The 18601-nt window shown below is 53.9% G+C and overlaps 1 protein-coding gene across 4 annotated transcripts in view; it reads right to left on the minus strand.

Moving 5' to 3' along the window:
* Positions 1-18601, minus strand: part of TNS1 (tensin 1) — a 179031-nt gene that overhangs the window by 19138 nt on the left and 141292 nt on the right. For 3 of the 4 annotated variants that reach the window (XM_030802711.1, XM_030802710.1, XM_030802709.1), the window contains 4 exons: positions 17064-17260; positions 16127-16202; positions 12269-12361; positions 2523-2721 (listed from right to left, as the gene is read on the minus strand). In XM_030802711.1, coding sequence (XP_030658571.1) covers positions 2523-2721; positions 12269-12361; positions 16127-16202; positions 17064-17260 — 565 coding nt within the window. Of the gene's footprint in view, positions 1-2522; positions 2722-11185; positions 11210-12268; positions 12362-16126; positions 16203-17063; positions 17261-18601 lie in introns of all 4 variants that reach the window. The other variant, XM_030802708.1, reaches the window with a different exon arrangement.

The following is an 18601-nucleotide window of genomic DNA, read 5'->3' on the forward strand; positions in this document are numbered from 1 at the left end:
TGAGAGTGCTAGAATTGGGCTTTCACTCCCAGATGGCTCCAAAAACGCAAAGACAAGGAATCATAGAGGAAGGTTTCACATCAGGGGATTTGAGGTCATTGTAAGGTCTGCTCTCCAGCCACTGGGGATGTGGCCACCAATGGAGAAAGCTGTCTTGCATGGTAATGAGGCTCCTGTCATTAGGAGCATTTAAGCAGAGGCTGACAGACCTATTGGCCTGAATGTTGTAGAGGGAATTTTCTGCATTGGGAGGTTAGATGAGATGAGCTCAGAGGTCACTACCAATTCTGACACTGAAACAATTCAGTTCAGAGGAGACTATAGCGGGGTAATTGCCACAATCAAAGTTCCCTTGTAAAGTTAAGTCTAGGTCTGCATGGAGTGACATATGACAGCACAGCAGTACAATGTGATGGCCAGTGAGTTTCTTTGCTTGTTAAAGTTTTTCCATGTGGAACATGGCAGGACTGGATTAGGTGACCCTAACTCCTTCTAGACCCAAATTTCTATCCATCTTTGAGAGAAACAAAGGTTGACAGGGACCTTGCATAAACTAGTAGCTGTAGGGAGGGAGCAGGCAGGCTGTGCACCAGGAACCCCCCATGGGGAAGGGTCCTTACTTAGCCAGTGGGCCAAAACCTGGAGCTACAGGCTGGAAGGATCTTGTGGTGGGCTGGCCCTCCCTGGGCCAGGTTGGATAAGCTCAGGTTCCCGGGGTGATATGAGGTTTTGGTCGGGGGTGCACTCTTGGGCCAGGCAAGAGCCAAGGGCAAGGAGAAGGTCAGGGGCCAGGCTAGGGCAAAGTCTACCTTGCATCCCAGTAGGGGCCAAAGCAGAAGGCCACCTCCTGGTATAATCCAGAATAAACTGGATTCTGAGGAGTGGGAGACAGAGCTAGGCTGAGCAGGGCAAGAGAAGGAGACACTAAAATGGAGTTCTGGAAGGCTAATCCCAGGGGAGAAAGGCTAGCTTCCTGGAAAGGGCCAACACTTCAGCAGGAGGGATTTGAGTGAAAAACAATGAACAACTTCCTAATGCCAGGGCTCACTGAACATCAACAATGCATGGCTGGGGCAACTTAGGAAAATCCCCTTTCCTTTAAAATAGGAAATGCAACCCTCGGCCAGAGTCAGGCCTCCTGAGCAACACAGGCTGCTGCCTGTTAAGAGGCTGGGGAGGGAGAATGCTTGGCTTAGAATCCAGAAGACAGTTGCCTCTGCTCATCTGCTCCCCTAGTCCTCCCATGGTGCCCCTACTTGCGGGGAGGCTCAGCATTGAGCCAATGTAGACTGTGCAGCAAACTGGACACACTGGGCCTGGCAGGGGAATTTGCAGGCTCTGTGACATCCCAGGCTAGGAGGACAGTGGGCACGGCGAAGAAGGGATGGTCAGGGCAGAGTCTCCCCTCCTAGGGGCGACACCTCCTAGGTCCTCCTCCTTTGTCTGGCACTCAATGCCTTGCCTGAGCTGATCGCAACCCTCCTTTCCTATGCCGTCATCCCATCTCTTTGTCCCCTCCACCTTCACCTCCACTACCCCAGTCAAGCAGCTCCTTGCTGCACCCCTCCACTGAGCCTGTCAGCAGGGACTGTCCACCCACCTCTGGGCTTTCATCTCTGTATGATGCACTCAGAAATATGGATGCCAGCCATCCATCCACCCAGGCACCCCCTAATGGCAGGCCACATGCCCTCAGCCTCACACTCCCAACATGGCCACAGCCCAGTCCTCTGTCCCTGCTGGGCTGTCCTTCTGGAATGCCCTGTCTCTCTTTCTTCGTCTTTCAACATCCTGCTAGTTCCTCTACACCCTTCACAAATGCCTCCAGCCCTCAGAAATCCTCCCTGCATCCCTAGCCAGAAATAATGGCCTCTTGTTCTGAGCTCCAAGCCCTTCACTCATGTGTGGGCTTTGGGCCCATCTGACTCTCATCCTGTGCAGGGAGGGTGCCATGACGCAGGTCTGGGGCAGAGGATAGAGATTCGGGCTCTGGAACCACATGCTTCCACCTAAATCCGATTTCTGCCACTGCTTAGCTGTGGGACCTCGAATAAGCTACTGCACCTTTATGCCTCAGTTTCCTCTTCTGAAAAGTGGGAACAATAATAGTGCTCACCTCCTAGGATTGCTGCGAGGATTAAATAACTGCATAAAGCACTTAGCAAAGTGCCTGGTACCTAGGATGAGCCCACTACATAAGTCATTACTGTTGGTAGATTTTCAACTTGGGGAAGGACTTTGCCACATTCACCATGGTACCCTTCACTCCTTCCAGTACGGTTTTGGATGGGCGGAATTGAATGCAGCCTGGGAATTATAGGTCACTGGGATCCCCACAGGATTCAGTGCGCAGGACATGTGCCCTCAATGCACCTTGATGAAGTGGTTTGCAAGGTGCCGCCATCTGGGTATGATTTCTGCCTGTCCACACCATAGGCAACAGATCCAGGAGGCCTCACCCATCCCGTCCCAGTCCCAGGCCCGGATTCTCATCCCCCACCCACTGCCCCTTCCCGGCTTACCTGTCAGCGCTGAGGATGGGGCTGCTGGTGGAGAGGGGGCTGGGGGAGACAAAGGAGCCACCCAGGGTCCCGTTCCTCAGGGGTATCTCGTGGCCATAGGCCTGGGTGGCTGGAGCGCTAAAGCTCTTGGGCTCAGAGTCCTGAGCTCGGGGCCCAGCCACCGCTGTCCGTGCCACAGATTCCACATAGCTCCGGGGCTCTGGAAGGGGCAAGGGGACAGAGACGCTGAGCACAGATCCACAGGGGTGCAGCGCAGGTCCCACCCAACCTCCCTTGGAACACAGCCTCCTGGACTCCTGCCTGGGAACATAGGAATAGCCCCCAAAGGACAGGAAGGGCTCCTACCTGCCCAGACCCACCCTGCCCTGCAGCGACCTTTCACCAGGGCCTTGCTCAGAGGAGGGGGCCCTGAAATGGATCCCAGGCCCTGCCTCAGAACATGGCCATCAGAGACTCTTCGCTCCAAGGACTAGGAGGCCGTGCATAGCTGGCACCCCCTTTGGCTGCTCTCTTTCTTCAATGATCTTGCTCAGCACCCAGGTCCTTCCAGGTTCTGCTGGTGCCACTAGAGTCTGGGGCCCTACAGCGGGCCCAGAGGTCCATCCCTGCCTTGCCTGTATCCCAGGACAGTGCCAGAGTTCATGTAAGCTCCACCCCCTGCCCAGAATCCAGAAACAGCCTTGGCCACCTAGCAACAGGCCTGCATTGGTGAGTCTTGCCCTGTGGGGCTACTGTAGACTCACCAGCCCCTTCGATGCCAAGACACACCCACCCCTCTCTGCCTGACACACTCAGCATTCCTCTAGGGACTGGCTTCAGGGAACCCCATTCCCAGGCAGAACTCAACATTCCATCGCCCACCTCTGGCATTCCTGTAGCACTCAGCAGTTTACAGAGGACCTCATTATACACGGCACTACCTGGTGTTCAAAACAGCCTAAGAGGGGGTGAGGGACACATGCTAGAAAAGGCCATTTTACAGATGAGGATGCTGAGGCCCCACAAGGGAAATGACTAGGTCCCAGATGGCCCGACTCCCAGACCAGCACCTGCCCAACTCCTCTACGGCCTCTGAGGCCAGCTCCTAAACGAACTCCGTTTGAAAGAGGAAGAAGCAACAGAACGCTCTTGTTTACCTCGGGCCATGATCCGGGAGGGATATCATTCCCACCACCTCCAAATCCCACCCTGTCCCTGCCTTACCCAGGAGGAACCTGGCCTGAGTACAGAGCCATACTGCCCACAACTAAGGCATCCACTGAAATCAGCCTGAGAAACTGAAGAACCAGAGTCTGTGCATCCCTCAGGAGGCCAGGCCCCTGCAGCCCCTGCTGGCCAAGACTGCAATGATCAGAGTTGGAGAAGAGCCCCCTCCTCCAGGTCTCCTCCAGAAGACAATGCAGAGATCCCTAACAGGGCCAGTACACTTTTTTTGTAAAGACTTACTAGTAAATATCTTAGGCTGTTGGGTCAGGCCATCACTGTTGCAACTATACAACTCTGCTGTTGTGGTGTGACAGCTTACATAGACAATAGGACAGCGTATGGGCATGGCTGGGTTGCAATCAAACTTTCTTTAGCAAAATAGTCAGGTCCTCCAGGTCCCTCCTCCAGGTCCCTAAAGGGTGACAGGCCCGGGGTCCAGCTAGCTGAAATGCAACCTTCCTCCCCCTAGCCCAAAGAAAACCTTAATTTGGAAGGAGCCTAGCTATCACCAGGGTGCTAGCGGGGTGCTTCCAGCCCTTGCTGCATAGGGGCACGGCCTCCATGGAGTGGCTTCCAGGGTGGCCCTCAGGTCTGACATCCTACACCCAGGCCAGAGGCCTCTCTGGACATCGGAAGAGGATGGTCCCTCAGCACAGGACCCTTTACAGAGCAGGACCCAGAGGCTGCAATGGAGTCTGCACACAGCTCCAACCACAGCCTGCCCATCTGTCTTTTGTCCCCACACAGAACCCCCTCCACCCAACAGCAACGACAGTGGACAAGGCTGGGGCAGTTTGTCTGCAAAGAGGCAGGCACGGGAGGTCTATTCTAGGTACCAGGCACAGGGTGATGTAGAACCAGGCACCTCGGTACCCAAAGCTGGAATCCATGTAGGCAGTGCCAGCAAGGCCTTCTCGAAAGTCTCCCTCAACCAGCCCAGGCCACCCACCCCCCTCGCAGAAGGCCCAGGCCAAATTCATACCAAAGGCATGGATTCTGTGCCACCCAAGCACAAGGCTCTGCTGGAACTAGAAGACAATGCAGATATCCCCTGACCAGGCCCAGTACACATTTTTGTAAAGACTTAATAGTAAATACCTTAGGATGGTGGGTTCGGCCATCACTGTTGCAACTACACAACACTGCTGTTGTGGTGTGACAGCTTACATAGACAATAGGACAGTGAATGGGCATGGCTGCGTTGCAATCAAACTTTCTTTACCAAAATAGTCAGTGGATAGGATCTCACCAGCTGCCACAGTGTGCTGACCCCTGATCTAACCTATCTCCTCAGCCCAGAGAGGTGGAGCCATGTGCCCAGGACACATGGATAATTAGTGGCAGCGAACACTAGCACCAGAGTCTCCAGACTCACAAGCTGGCTCTGGGTGACCTAGACAGGGCCCATAGGCTCACACAACACCCAGAGCTGGCTCTATCCAGCACTTCAGCCCATCAGGCAGAGAAGAGCCAACTCCACAGGGCTATTCCTAGTGATAAAAAGAGCAAACAATTATACAGGAGAAGTAGGATTTGGGGGATGTAAGTACCTTGCCCAGGTCACAGCTGGCAAGGGGAAGAGTCAGCCAAGGAACCCAGGCAGTCTGGCCCTGACCTGCCCTTACCCACTGCACACACAACCCTCTGCAAGTCGGGAAGCCAACAGTTTCAGTGAGTGTCTTTAGTCATGGGCAACTGGTAACCCAGCTTGGGAGAAGAGAACATCAGAGGGAGTGTCACCCACAGCCATGCAAATGACACCCAAGATCAGAGTCCACTCTCCCCTCCCGTCTCTCACCACCCTACGTCACTCTCTGAAAACCCTTCCCGGACCCTTCCAGGCACTCATCATGGCTTCACCCGGGTCCCCACAGCTCTCGGCACCCCTTCTCTCCCAGCCAGGGAGAGAAAGCCACTCTTCGGCTGCCCGTGGGCTCCCAGAGCCTGCCTAGCTGATCTGTGTGCCGAGCCCTCACACAGCACCTGGTACACAGCAGGCCCTCAATCTGCATGTGCTCCACAAAGTCAGAGAAGCATGATCCTTACCCTCCAGCTCCATCCAGAGACACAAAGTAAGACCTCAGAGGCACACATCCATTTTTCCCATTCCCTGAAGTTCTAGTTGAAACCTATGTGAATGACACTGTGAAGGTCTGTGCTCTTCTCCAATTCACTGGCATCGCTCCTGATCCACTCTCTACCCTGATCTGCATCCCTGGAGGCCGACTTTTATTTACTATGTCATCCAGACCCCCTTAGTCTCTGGCTCAGGATAGCTTTGGCCTTTGGCTAGTAAGGAGGGACTGGCAGGATATGAGAGGGAGGGAGAGAGAAGGGCAAGGTGCCAGTGGCTACATCCCCTACCCACCTCCCTCTAGCCACAATCCAGTCAGCAGCCCTGCCCTCTAGCTCCCTCCTGGTTCCTTAAGGCCTGGGAGGATGGCTTCCTGCTCCTGATAGGGAGGACTTGGGGTGCTTTACCATCCCTCACTGCTCTGCCCAGACCTTTTAAGAGTCCATCAACTGTCCTAGGTTGCTCCATTGGAATGAACCATCAGTTTCCTACCAGGCCCCTGACCCACACATTAGGTAAGCAATTCACATTGTCCTATGCCCCACCCCTTTAAAGAAGTACAGGTACCCCTTCTAGCAACAGTAAAACTGAGATAAAGTGGGCCGCACCACCCCGTCCTGTAGTCAGGACACAGCCAAGCCTGTGGCTTGCCTGTGCTTACTTGCCATTAGACAAGGCTGGGTCTACTAACTGCTTCTGGCCTAAACACAGGCACCTGAGCTGCAGCCTGGGAGTCTGAGGGTAAGATTGCATGGAGGGCCCATGGGACAGTGTATTAGAAACCCTGAGATGGCTCGATAGGATGGCCACGTTCTTAAGGCAACAGTCCCATTGGCCCCTTCAGCTCCTAAACTGCAGAACACCAGAGGAGTTCTCAAGACACTGGGAGTCTGAATTTGGGGAACAGGATGGCTCGCCCAGGGAAAATCAGCAGCATCCATTCCCCCCACAATGTCGCAAACAGCCCTTGTGCATTGGGTGGCCGACCTAGCCAAGGCCGCTCAGACCCAGCCCCACCTGGCTCTGCCCTCACTGGGCCCCCAACCTCCTTTCTCCTTCCCAGTGCATCCTCTTCCTTGGTCAGCTGGTCTGCCCTCCCACTGCCACCCCTACCTGCCATTCCAGTCCCAGATCATGGGGTGGAGATGAACGAAGCCCTTCCATACAATCTCTACTCCTCATGAACCCAGAACAGGAAGGACCTTTGAGAAGTTATTTGATTTCCTGAGTTCACCTCCAGAACTGTTTAAAACCCATCTTCAGGGCTAAACATCAGTTTTCCCAAGTTTTCAGAGGCAGACTTCCATACTGAAAATCCTTCCTTTTTCTGTCTATTCCCTGGCTCTTTCTCTCTCTCCCACCCCTGGACAATATACTTCTACTTGCAAGCTCTCCCCTCACCCACCACCCATGCACTTACTAGAGACTTTCTGGGACTCAGTTTCCTCATCTGCAAAGTGGGAATGAGGATACCCACCTGCCCGGCTAGGATCAGGTGAGAAGAGGTAGGAAACAAAGTTCCTCCTAATTCTTTCTTGCCAATTCCAGGCCCAGTGTTCAGAACCAGCCCTGCTGCTGCCCCCGCTGCTCCTAGCCGCCCATCCCTGTCTTCCTCCACTCCTCACTCGCACCACCTCTCCTGCTGTTTTCCTCCTTCCCTCCAATCCTGGAGCAGCTGCATCAGAGGCTACAGGGAGTTGGGCAGGGCGGGAGAGGTGGGGACAGGGAGGGTGCTTCATGTAGAACATTCCAGGAGCCCAAACCCTGCCAAGTGGCTGCTGGCGGCAGAGAGCAGCTGCAGCACAGGGTGACTTGGGCTCCTCCAGTCTGGCACTGTCAGCTCCTTGTCCACACCCTGAAGTGCATTTTCTGTCTCCCCAAAGAGGCTCTTTGCTTGGAGAGAAGGGGCACACCCACCCTAAGTAAAATCAAGACATGTGGGTGGGAGAGAAAGAAGGGAATATGGAAACCCCCAGGTCCCAGATCTAGAAGCTCAAAAGTTAGAATTCCAAACCTTTTAGATTGGGCCATATGCCCCCTCCTCCCAGCCCCCACGACATGCTATTCCTACCTCAGCTCAGCACTTTTGCCTAATATTGAAATGTCTGCTGGCATCACTCTCCTCACCAGCTGCCTTACACATCCTTATATTCCCAAAGCCTGGCACACAGTCAGCGCACAAAGTATTATGAATAAATGAATCAACGCATGAAAGAATGAATGAATGTAAAGTGTTTCGCACAGCGCCCGGGACATAGCAGACATCCCTCAAATTCTTCTACTCCCCAAGCCGAATAATCCTGCCTCTGGCCATTTTTGCCTCACGGGCATTTTTTTCTGAATTTCCCATCAAAGTATCAGCAGGGAAATCAAGCAGAGCCTCAGAGGGTCAGCAAAGAATGAGCTTTAGTCTGACCCGGGCGGTGGCACATGAGTCAGGAAATAAGGAACTGGCTGCCCACAGCTTTGCTCCCTGCCCCTTCCCTGCTCCACTCCCCAGGCCACGGGCAGCAATTCCAACTCCCACGCTGGAATCCCAGGGCATGGTTCCTGCAGGCAGGCGAAGGACTTTGAAATGGCCACTTGAGGAAAAGACAGGAGACCAATAACTCCAGTCTGGCTCCGTTACCTCCTAACTATGACCTTGGGCAAATCCCCCAACACCACCCACAGTGCTGATGTCAGCTGCATATCTGTGACAACGATGGGTGTGGCTGAGTTAACCCCTAAGAACCTTCCCCTTCAAACTCTGTGGCTCTGGCCAGAGCACTTGGGGCCCTGTAAGATGAGAGTCATTCAGCAGGTGCAATTGGCAGATAGTTCAGTCCTGTCGAGGCCCACGCCCCTGAAGTCACCCCAAAGTGAGAGACACAATCACCAGGCTCTGCCAGCTTGCTGGATAATCCACCCCATGGCCCTTCCCACTGGAGAGTGTTTGAGATACCACGGGTCTGTTAAAGCCAACCAGCTGCGAGGAGAGCTGAGAGCCTATTGCGTGGTCCGGCATCTGAAGCACAGGAACGTTGGCTCTGAGCTCCAGCTAATTCTAGACTCTCTCTCCCAGCTCCTGCCCTGCCAGGACCAGCGGTCAGCCTCCAGCTTGGGAGAAAACCCTTTCCCCAGGCATGAGGCTGCAGGGGAGCAAGGAGGGGCCGTTCCTAGCAGAGGGAAGCATGCTGTGGCCCACCTGTTCTGTCTCTGGAAGCTGCTCTGTTCTGTAGCCCCCGAGCAGCCTGATGCTGTTGCCCAGCCTGATGCTGTTGCCCAAAACCCAGCTGGTTAGGAGATGGCAAAGTCTTCTGGGAAATTCCAACCATCCTACCTGGGTGACAGCAGATTTAGAGGAGCACAGGCCACCCCCACTTAGAGGGTGGAAAATCAAGGTGGTGTGTACAAAGGAAAATGGGAAATAGGCCTGAGAAAACTAGCCAACTAGCCCAGGGCCCAGGTGGGAAGTCAGAACACCTAACCCATCAGAACTGGAAGTGATCACAGCACCCACCTTGCCCCATCTTCCTGGTAGGGAGGGGGATGCCAATGCCCAGAACCACACGCTGGCCTCCTGCCCAGGCTGGCACCCACTTTGTTTCACCTGCTGGTTTGAGTCCTCACTCGAGTTCTGCTCCTAGTGTGTCCAAGGCCTCCCACCTGATTATGCCCCCTCTCTGCTTCCCTGGTGCCCAGTGCAGGGCTCATCTAAATCAGGGGTTCATCTGGGACCCATAGACATGCCAACTCCTTGAATCTGCTTTGCAGAATTACATGCATGGGAATCCCAATGCATTATTGTACACACGGTGAGTCCATAGATTTCCTGAAATACCCAAAGTTGTCTGAGATCCCCGAAAGACAGACTTGGTACTTTCTGTGTTGATAGGAAACCAGGCAGGGCTTCCAGAGGGCAAATCATGGCTCTAAGATGGGGGCTCTGAGCCAGGAGAATTATCCCCCCAGGGGACACTGGCAATGTTGGAGACATTTTCGATTGTCATGGCTGAGTGAGAGCTACTGGCATCTAGCAGGTAGAATCCAGAGACACTGCTAATCCTCCTACAGTGCACAGGGCAGCACCCACAACAAAGAATCATTCAGGGCCAGGCACAGTGGCTCACACCTGTAATCCCAGCACTTTGGGAGGCCAAGGTGGGTGGATCACCTGAGGTCAGGAGTTCAAGACAAGCCTGGCCAACATGGTGAAACCCCATCTCTACTAAAAAAAAAAAAAAAAAAAAAAAAAACAATTGCTGGGCATGGTGGTGCACGCCTGTAATCCCAGCTACTCAGGGGGCTGAGGCAGGAGAACTGCTTGAACCTGGGAGGCAGAGGTTCCGGTGAGCCAAGATCGTGCCACTGCACTCCAGCCTGGGCAACAAGAGCAAAACTCCATCTCAAAAAAAAAAAAAAAAAAAGGCGTCATTCAGGCCAAAACGTCAGTGGTGCCAAGGTGGAGAATCTCTTCTCTGAGAGTACGCCCTGTGGAGTACGCCCCGGGAAAGGGGATCTGAGTCCCTCTCTGTCTACCTCTGTGAGTGGCTGCACACCAGGCAGGCTGGTGCAAATGGCACTGGGAGAGGAAGGTGCAAGAGGAGCGTTTTGGTCAACAAGGCGGCACTGCAGGAGCCCCCAGACACTGGCTGTGCCTGAGCCTGCGCCCAGCAGCTACAAGCTCCCCCATCAGGACTCAGGAGGTGTCCAGGGTGGTATCTCATCACCAAGCATTGAGGGACAGGAAGGCCATGTGCCTGGTCACCTGAGTCCCAGTGAGGAAAGAAAGCTGCCTCCAGCCAGCCTCTTCAAGCCCTGCGTGAAAAGCCATTTCCAGACCCAGAGAGCAGGAAGCCACAGCAAATGCCACTTACCTTCTGAAAGCCTGACCACCACCTTCCCCTCATCTTCCTCTGAGGGAAGACGAGAAGAGAGGTGGCAGGAAGGGGAGGCAGGAAAGAAGGGCAGGTGGTGAAGATGAGGAAGAGCAAAAAAGGAAAAAGAGAGAAAGAGATTAACAGGGATTATTTCTTGAGAAAGAGAATCTGTGGAGAAAAGGGAGGTGGGAAAGCTGGGGTGAGGCCAGGGCTGATTTGCGCTGTCCACAGAAGGGCTCCAAGGGGAAGGCCGAGGCCCAACCTGCACAGGACCCCAAGGCTCTGGGGCATAGTTGAGTCCTTGGCTCTCAGGAGCCTGAGCTCCTCACAGCCCCTGTGCCCAGGGCTCTGTGGACCGAGTGTCAAGCAGGAGTGTGATGGCTGGTGAAAGGCAGCCCCCAGCCCCCTTCTACTGACCCCTTGTGGCTCAGTGTCCCCTGGCCATGCCGACACTCTGAGTGGGAGGCTATGCCCAGCTGCGTGGCTTCATGGGTCACAAATGCATGCCACTGCCCACCTACCTGGCTGGATCCATCTTCTGGTAACTAAGGAAAAAAGTAAAGTTGACCCCAATGTCCCCCACCCCGCCCTAAAACCAGAGTCCAGGGAGCAGCCTTCTGAGTTCAGTGGCCCCACATGGCCACCAAGGGCCCAGGGAGCCCTGTCTCCCTCCACCATAGGAAGGAGAGGAGCTGGGAAATGGGAGGAGGAGGTACGAGGTGTGAACCTGGGGTGGTGTCTGCTCAGAGGAGCACCTTCTCCCAGACAGGCCCAGGGCCCTGCCCTCTACCGTGCCAACAGGACAGGCTGTTTGACCCCAGGGAGGCCAGGCAGCCATCCTCCTTCTTTCCACAGAGCTTGGGCTGCTCTCCTCAGCAGCAGGGTAAGATGCAGCCAGCATCGGGAATGGGGATGGGGGATGAGCACAGGCCGGGGAGAGTCAGAAGCCCGGAGGTGGCAGGTCCTTTGACAGTCAGAAGACCTGGGCTGAGGGCAAGGGGTTCGAGGAGACGGCAGGCAATGATGGCCACTGCCAGTCACGGGTTTCTCTGGTAGGGTTCTGTGGGCCTGAAGAGGCAGACCTAGAGACCACTCTGAATGCCAAGTGATGCCTCATGGATACCAGGTGAATGCCTGTGAGGCCCCGTGGACGCTCAGAGCAGAGCCAGCTGGGCTGCCAGCAGAGGCCCTGGCACAGAGCAGCAGGGGCATGCTTCTCTGACTCTGTGTGTGTGTGTGTACGTGTGTGTACCCATGTGTGCATGTATGTGCGCCCATGTACATGCACCCGAGGGCCTGAACACCTAGAATGTGTGGCTTCCAGCAGAGATCTCAACAACACCAAGGAAACTGAGACCAGGCCTCCAAAGCCCCAAGCTAGAGGAGGCCGGGAGTTGTACAGACTCCACAAGTCAACAGGCAGGAAGGCTGCAAGGAAATCTGTCACCCCTCAACCCCTACACAGAGAGCCCCAACCCAGCCCTGACCTCAGCGTGGGCACAAAGCTGGCTGCTGACCAGATTCTGAGACCCGGGTTTCTGTCCAGAACCACAGGAGTCCTCCTCCCCCGGCCCCCCTCCCCATCTTCCCTCTTCCCAACTCACCTCCTGTGGGGTGCAACAGGATGTCTGCTGGGTTGTGGGGTTTCAGGCCCAGAGCAGACAGGGGTGTCTTGGCCAGACCCGGGGGGGACCGCACTGTGCCAGGAAGAAGAGGGGAGACACGGGGAGTGAGAGGTGGGCAGGAGCGCAGACACGCCAGGCACGTGAGGGCAAGCTCAGTGAGGGCTGGGGGGCTGGAGACGGTGCCAAGGAACCACCCTGAAGCCCAGCACTTTGGCTCCACTGCCCTTTCCTGCCTCTGCGTTTCTCCACGTTTGAGCAGTTTAAAGGATAAAGGGAAAGAGTCAGGAAATGGCAACCTTGTCCTGGCTCTGGCCCCAACCTTGAGAGAATCATTTCCACCCCTAGGCCCTTAGCTTCTCACTGCAGTCCCTTTACTTTGCAATGGCTTATAACACACACGCAGGCTTTTGCAGCTTTCTGACCTTCTCTATAATACTCTCTCATCTCTCTTCCTACCCCCACCCAACACACACACACACACACACACACACAGTCCATTTAAAACATGTAGTTGGATGGATTCAGAAGAGAACAAAATTGGGCCTCAGGATGGCACACCCTGTAAAGGACAGAGACAGAAGGAGATAATGGGCCAGAGCCACGCCAACCCTGAGACCTCAGGCCAGCCCTTGGCCAAGCATGTCCCTTGAAAAGCCCAGGAGGAGAGAACTTCTCAATGTGGGGCTCTGTCCCCCCAAACCTCAGTGTCCTGGAAGGAAGAGAAGCCTGTAGTCTGTGGCCAAGAGCACCCACTCCCTATGCAAAGCCTGGGCTCCTCCCAGGCCGCCCATCTGGGTTACAAGTGTCATGTAACACACAAGGTCAGAAAGGGTTGCTGGCTTTTTCCCATTAGCCAAGAACCTGGCCAGATTCGGAGCTGATCTGCAGGGTGGCTGTTAGGCCCAGTCACGAGATACCTGGGTGGCAGCTGCCATGTCTCCTGACACAGCTCTGAGAAGAAGTTAAAAAATGAACTCTGCCGAGCTGGGTGGATCATGAGGTCAGGAGATCGAGACCATCCTGGCTAACACAGTGAAACCCCATCTCTACTAAAAATACAAAAAATTAGCCGGGCATGGTGGCGGGTGCCTGTAGTCCCAGCTACTCGGGAGGCTGAGGCAGGAGAATGGTGTGAACCCAGGAGGCGGAGCTTGCAGTGAGCCTGGATGGCGCCACTGCACTCCAGCCTGGGCGACAGCACAAGACTCCATCTCAAAAAAAAAAATGAACTCTGTGTCTCCTATCAGCGACATTGGGAGCCTGCAGAGACCACAGTCCCAAGGATACTCTGCCTGCCGAATGGCCTCAAAAGATTAGCTGTGGCCCTCAGATGCCCAGTAACCACCAGCAGCAAATGCTCCACGACCCTCCCTGCCCCTGCTGCTTTCCCCAAAAGACAGTGAGACCTACAGGAATCTTACAACAACAAAAAAATAGTCTCTGTCCATGCAAGCAACATACATAACTCATGTATGCAGGTGAACACCCACATGCACATGGGAACAGGAAGATATCACAGGGGTCTGGATGAGTGGCCCACCCCTGCCCATCACCCTCACTCTGTCCTTGGATGTCCAAAGGACAAACACAGCATAGGGGACAAATGGGTACAAACATACATCTCCAGGTATGGGATAGGTCTAGGCCTCATGTTTCTGTCTAACCTCCCTCTGTCTTTACATAGACACACACACACACACACAGACACATGCGCACACACAGATTCCGTTTCTACCGCTGCCACACCCCCTCTTCCCTATCATGGTGTCTTGCTCATAGACACTTATCAAATACTTATTAATGTTTGTCAAACCAATGGCGGTTGAATGAAATTAATTATGAAATAATACACCTGGCCTCAGAGACGGTTGTTCATGGAATAACCACAAAGCAGCCCCAGCCCACAGGTATGCGCATGTTTAACCAACTCGTGCAGCGGAGGCACAGGTGGGCCCGCGACGAGGTGAAGGGGACGAGACGACCAGACAGGGCAGGAGCTCTCTCTTGGTTCCTCCCTTATTCACCTCTAGCTCCTGAATTCCTTGTTCCCCCAGTTCCTGGGCAACTGGGCCCTTCTGCTGAGGCAGATGAGTGGGCAACGCTAAAGCCAGGCAAGTCTTTTGCTTCCTGAGAGAAAAATTCCACACGTTTCTCCGCCTTCTGTCTTCTCTCCCTAACCCTGTGTGTCTATGGAACCTCTGACTTCCCGCCGAGGCACCCATGGCTGGCCAAGAGGAGGGAGAGAAGGCAAAACCCAGTTCTAGCACAGCCCAGGTGGCTTCCACCCACGGCAAGGTGATGTCCTTTCCCTGGCCATTTAGGGCTAACAGTGAATGGAAGCAGATGTCAGCGTGGAAAGTGAGAGGTTCCCCGCAGTCACAAGAGGCTGCAGAGCTGGCTCCCGCATAACCTGCTCTAGGCTCACCCTGTCCAGCACAGCAGTCATGAGCCACACATGGCCGCAGAGCACTTGCGGGGTGACTAGTGTGAACAGAGACATGCCATAAGTGTGAAACACACACAGGGTTTTAAAGACTGAGTATGAAAAAGAACACAAAACATCCTGTTCTTTTTTACATTGATTATATGTTGAAATGCTAATATTTTAGACTGGGGTTAAATAAAATACAGTAGAATCAATCTCACCAGTTTCTTCTTACATTTTATAAGAGATTGTAAAATAGCTCAATATTTTTATTGACTTATTTGCCTATTGAAAGGATATTTTGGATTTAACAAAAATGTTATTAAAATTAATTTAACCAGTTTCCTGTTATGTTTTTTAATGTGACTACCAGAGAACTTTAAATTATAAATATGCTCATAATATATTTCCATTGGACAGTACTGCTCAAGGGAGAGCCACAGCTTCCAGGGGCCACCAATCACTCACAGCTTCAGCCTCCTCATGCCCAAGATGGCAGCCAACACAAGTCCTGCTGGCACAGGGACCACGTACATTGTCACATTCCTCTCCAATACAGGACAGCCAGCCCCCAGGAGAATGCACAGCCGGCTCCAGTTCTCCCTCCTCTCGCCAGGGCCAGTGGATAGCCTGGGCCAGGCCCAGCCAACCTGATCCCTGAACAGCACCAGCGTCTTCTTCTTGTGCTGACCCAGGACTCTCCTGAGTACACTGAGTCCCTCGTGGCCTGGTATTAATCCATCACTTCCTTCCCTACAACCACCTCCTCCAGTTCCTCTTCATGTCTCTTCTTCTATAAGAAGGAACACTGCCCCATGCCTTGGCTCATTTGGGTCTTGGCTTTAGGTGGACATGTCTCTGTCCTTTGGAGATCTGCCTCCCCAGTAAGTGTATAGGGGCTGGGGGCTAAATGCCTCTGCCTGGAGGCCAAGGATGGATGAGCTGGGGGCTTTGTCAGCCTGAGGGTCCTGGGTCCCTCTCTCCTTGGTAGAAGCTAAATAGGTTGCCTGGAATGGAAGTGGTGTCTGGATGCGGGCAGAAATGGAGGTCAGAAACAAAGTCAAAGTCAAGTCACAAAGAGTCACGCTAAGATGGTGGGGTCTTCTGAGTGTGGACGGTAAAAAGACGTAAGAAAACTCCATAACGTGGGAGCCCAGAGTCCCATGGTCACTCAGTCTGGACCCTAAAACTGGAGCAGCTGCACCCTTAGATGTGTGAGTGTGGACGACGGAGAAGACAATGGCCACAAGCAATGGAAGAGAAGGGGCCATGGGGGTGAGGAGCAGCACGTTCTGGCCCCACCTGGGGCACTGTCACCCCCAACCCTCAGGCCTGGGGCACTCCCACAGGCAGGGGTGAGCTGAAGGGCTGGAGGGGACACAGGGAAGACGAGCTTCACAGGGAATTCTTACCTCCACTGGGCGGTGGGCTGCTCGGGGAGGTTCCCTCCATCTCCTCGAAGGCCTCCTTATAGCTGTGCAAATGGGGCTGTGGGAGAACACAGGGGAGAAAAAGAGGGAAACCATGAGAGGGAGAGGTTTCCCCTTCAGATGACCTGAGGTATGAGAACAATGAGTTAACCAGCCCCCAAATCCCCTCGTCAGCCTGGCTTCTCACTGGTGCTCAGGGCAGGAGACAGGTCCTGCCACAGGCAGGAGAGAAAAGATATCCACAAGCCACTTCTATCCAGAATGACTCATTAGCTTGGCTTTTATAGGCCAGTACACTCGCTCCCTCAATGTGGCCCATGGACCACCTACATCTGAATCTTCCAGGGCACACATTTAGAATGCAGATTCCTGGGTCCCATCCAGATCTACTACCCTGGAATCTCTGGAGGTGGATTTGAGAAGCTACAGTTTTAACAAACTCCCCATTGGTTGTTACTCATGATGAAGTTTGAGACTCACCGCCTCCAACTACTGAAATGTCTTAGAAATGCAAACCTTTTGGAATGAAAATTAAATCTCCTGAGAAAAACCTTATATCTGCAAAGGGTTCAAAAATAATTTTGCCACTCTCCAGGATCTAGTTTGGAGTTTTGAAATTGTGTTCACCTATATCATCCTCAGGATTCTTAGCACCTTATTAAGGCACTCTCTCTAGGAATCAAAAAGGAAACTCCAATCTCGATATTAACGCAAGAAGTGAGAACATAAAGCTATTTAAGGGAGGAAATGGGCCCCAGATTCCAGATGTCAGAGAAGAGAGTTTGGGTGAGGGAGGACACAGGGGGAGACAAATCACTGAGTATACTGATATCAGTGCCAAGTTGACCATCAGGTTTCTGGAGATTTAAAGTGGGCACCACTACCCTCTGTAGCCCCAAGATACAACTTAAGGACTCACCTCTTTGGGCCGCCCTCCAGGATTGAGAGCGATGGTAAGAGCCAGCTCCGGGGAGACACACTGGACAGGGGAGCGAACCCCAGGGCTACGAGGGGATGTGGCTTCTGGAGACTGGTTCTCATACTGTCCATCACTGGCCGCCCGCCTCCGCAGAGGGGCTGGGGGCTCTGCAGGCTGCTTCTCCCGAGCCTGTACCCCTGGGAGGAAAGCAGGGTGTAGAGGACAATGAGCATTTTGTGTAAGAAATGATCAATCGGCCTAATCCCTTCAGAGGAGGCAGTGCCTCCTAGCTCAGAGGCCAAGCTGGGGCTGGCCTGTCATCCCCCAGTGTCTTCCCCTCAGCCCTCCTGGGCCCAACCCTGTTCACACCCCAGGTTTTCTCTGCAGGAGAGGGGATCTGCTTAGATTGGCTCAGACTTCACCAGGAATCTCTCCACACAGGGCTGAGACCAAGAACACAAAGGACTGATACAAGAAACAGATGTCAACTACTTCCAACCCCTGGAGGCGGAGGGCCAGAGCTTCCAGACAAGGGAGGGGAGGTGGAGGGAAAAGAGAGTCTCCAAGGCAACTGCATCAACCAACCAGCAACATCAAGCCTGTGGGGAAGAACTCTTGGAAAGAGCTAAATTGCATCATCTTGCAAATGGTGCTCCCAAGGAGAAACAAAGACATGACTAAGCCTTGTTACGAAGTCCCCAGCCCCAGTTGGCCTCTGGGATATTTTTGGCTTTCTCTGGGGTTCCCCAACTTCATCCGGTATACCGCTGAACCTCTTACCAACTCCCCTTATACTGGCCCCTTAGCTCCCCGCCCCCTTTTCCCTGCCCCAAAGATGGCAGTGGATCCCACCATGTCCCTCCCAGCTGAAGAGCAGGCAGAGAGAAGTCATGTGCTCCATCTGCTTTTCTGTACTTCCCATCCCAATCCCATTCCACAGGCCTGGAGATGCTGTTAATCTCACCCTCCTTCCTTCCTACTCCCTCTTCCCACAGCTGGGCTGAGGAACGGAATCCATTGCCTCATTGAGCTGGCTCCCAGAATCCTAGAAAACTCACTTCCTGGGTCCCAGAGGCCAAGACCCAGCCTGAAGCGTGGGCTTCTGGTCCTGAATATCTTCTGGGAAGAGATTCCCAGCCCTGCTTTCACCACCACTAGGACCTAACAAAGGCCTCAGCTCACATGGGTCAGTGTGTGTGCACACACACTGCCAGCCCCTAGGAATGTGCCAGTACAGCCAAGCAGAAATCACCCTCATTCAGACAGAAACATCTTCTGCCATCCACAATGAGGACTGCATGTCCCCCGGCACGCCCCCCAGCACCCCCAGTCTGGCACAGCCACAAAGGCTGCCATAAACAGCGCCGCCTGGGAAGCTTTCCTACTTGTCATGAACAGCAGGCTGCCGGCTGCCAAGCCTACGGGCAGACACACACTCACACTCACACTCGCATAGGCACAGCCACTCTGAGACACGCCTTCATACCCTCCCATAATCAGGAGCTCCCATAATCGGGGGTGGGGGGTGCGTCGGGAGA

The sequence above is a fragment of the Nomascus leucogenys genome, chromosome 22a (assembly GCF_006542625.1).
Source record: "Nomascus leucogenys isolate Asia chromosome 22a, Asia_NLE_v1, whole genome shotgun sequence".
NCBI lineage: Eukaryota > Metazoa > Chordata > Mammalia > Primates > Hylobatidae > Nomascus > Nomascus leucogenys.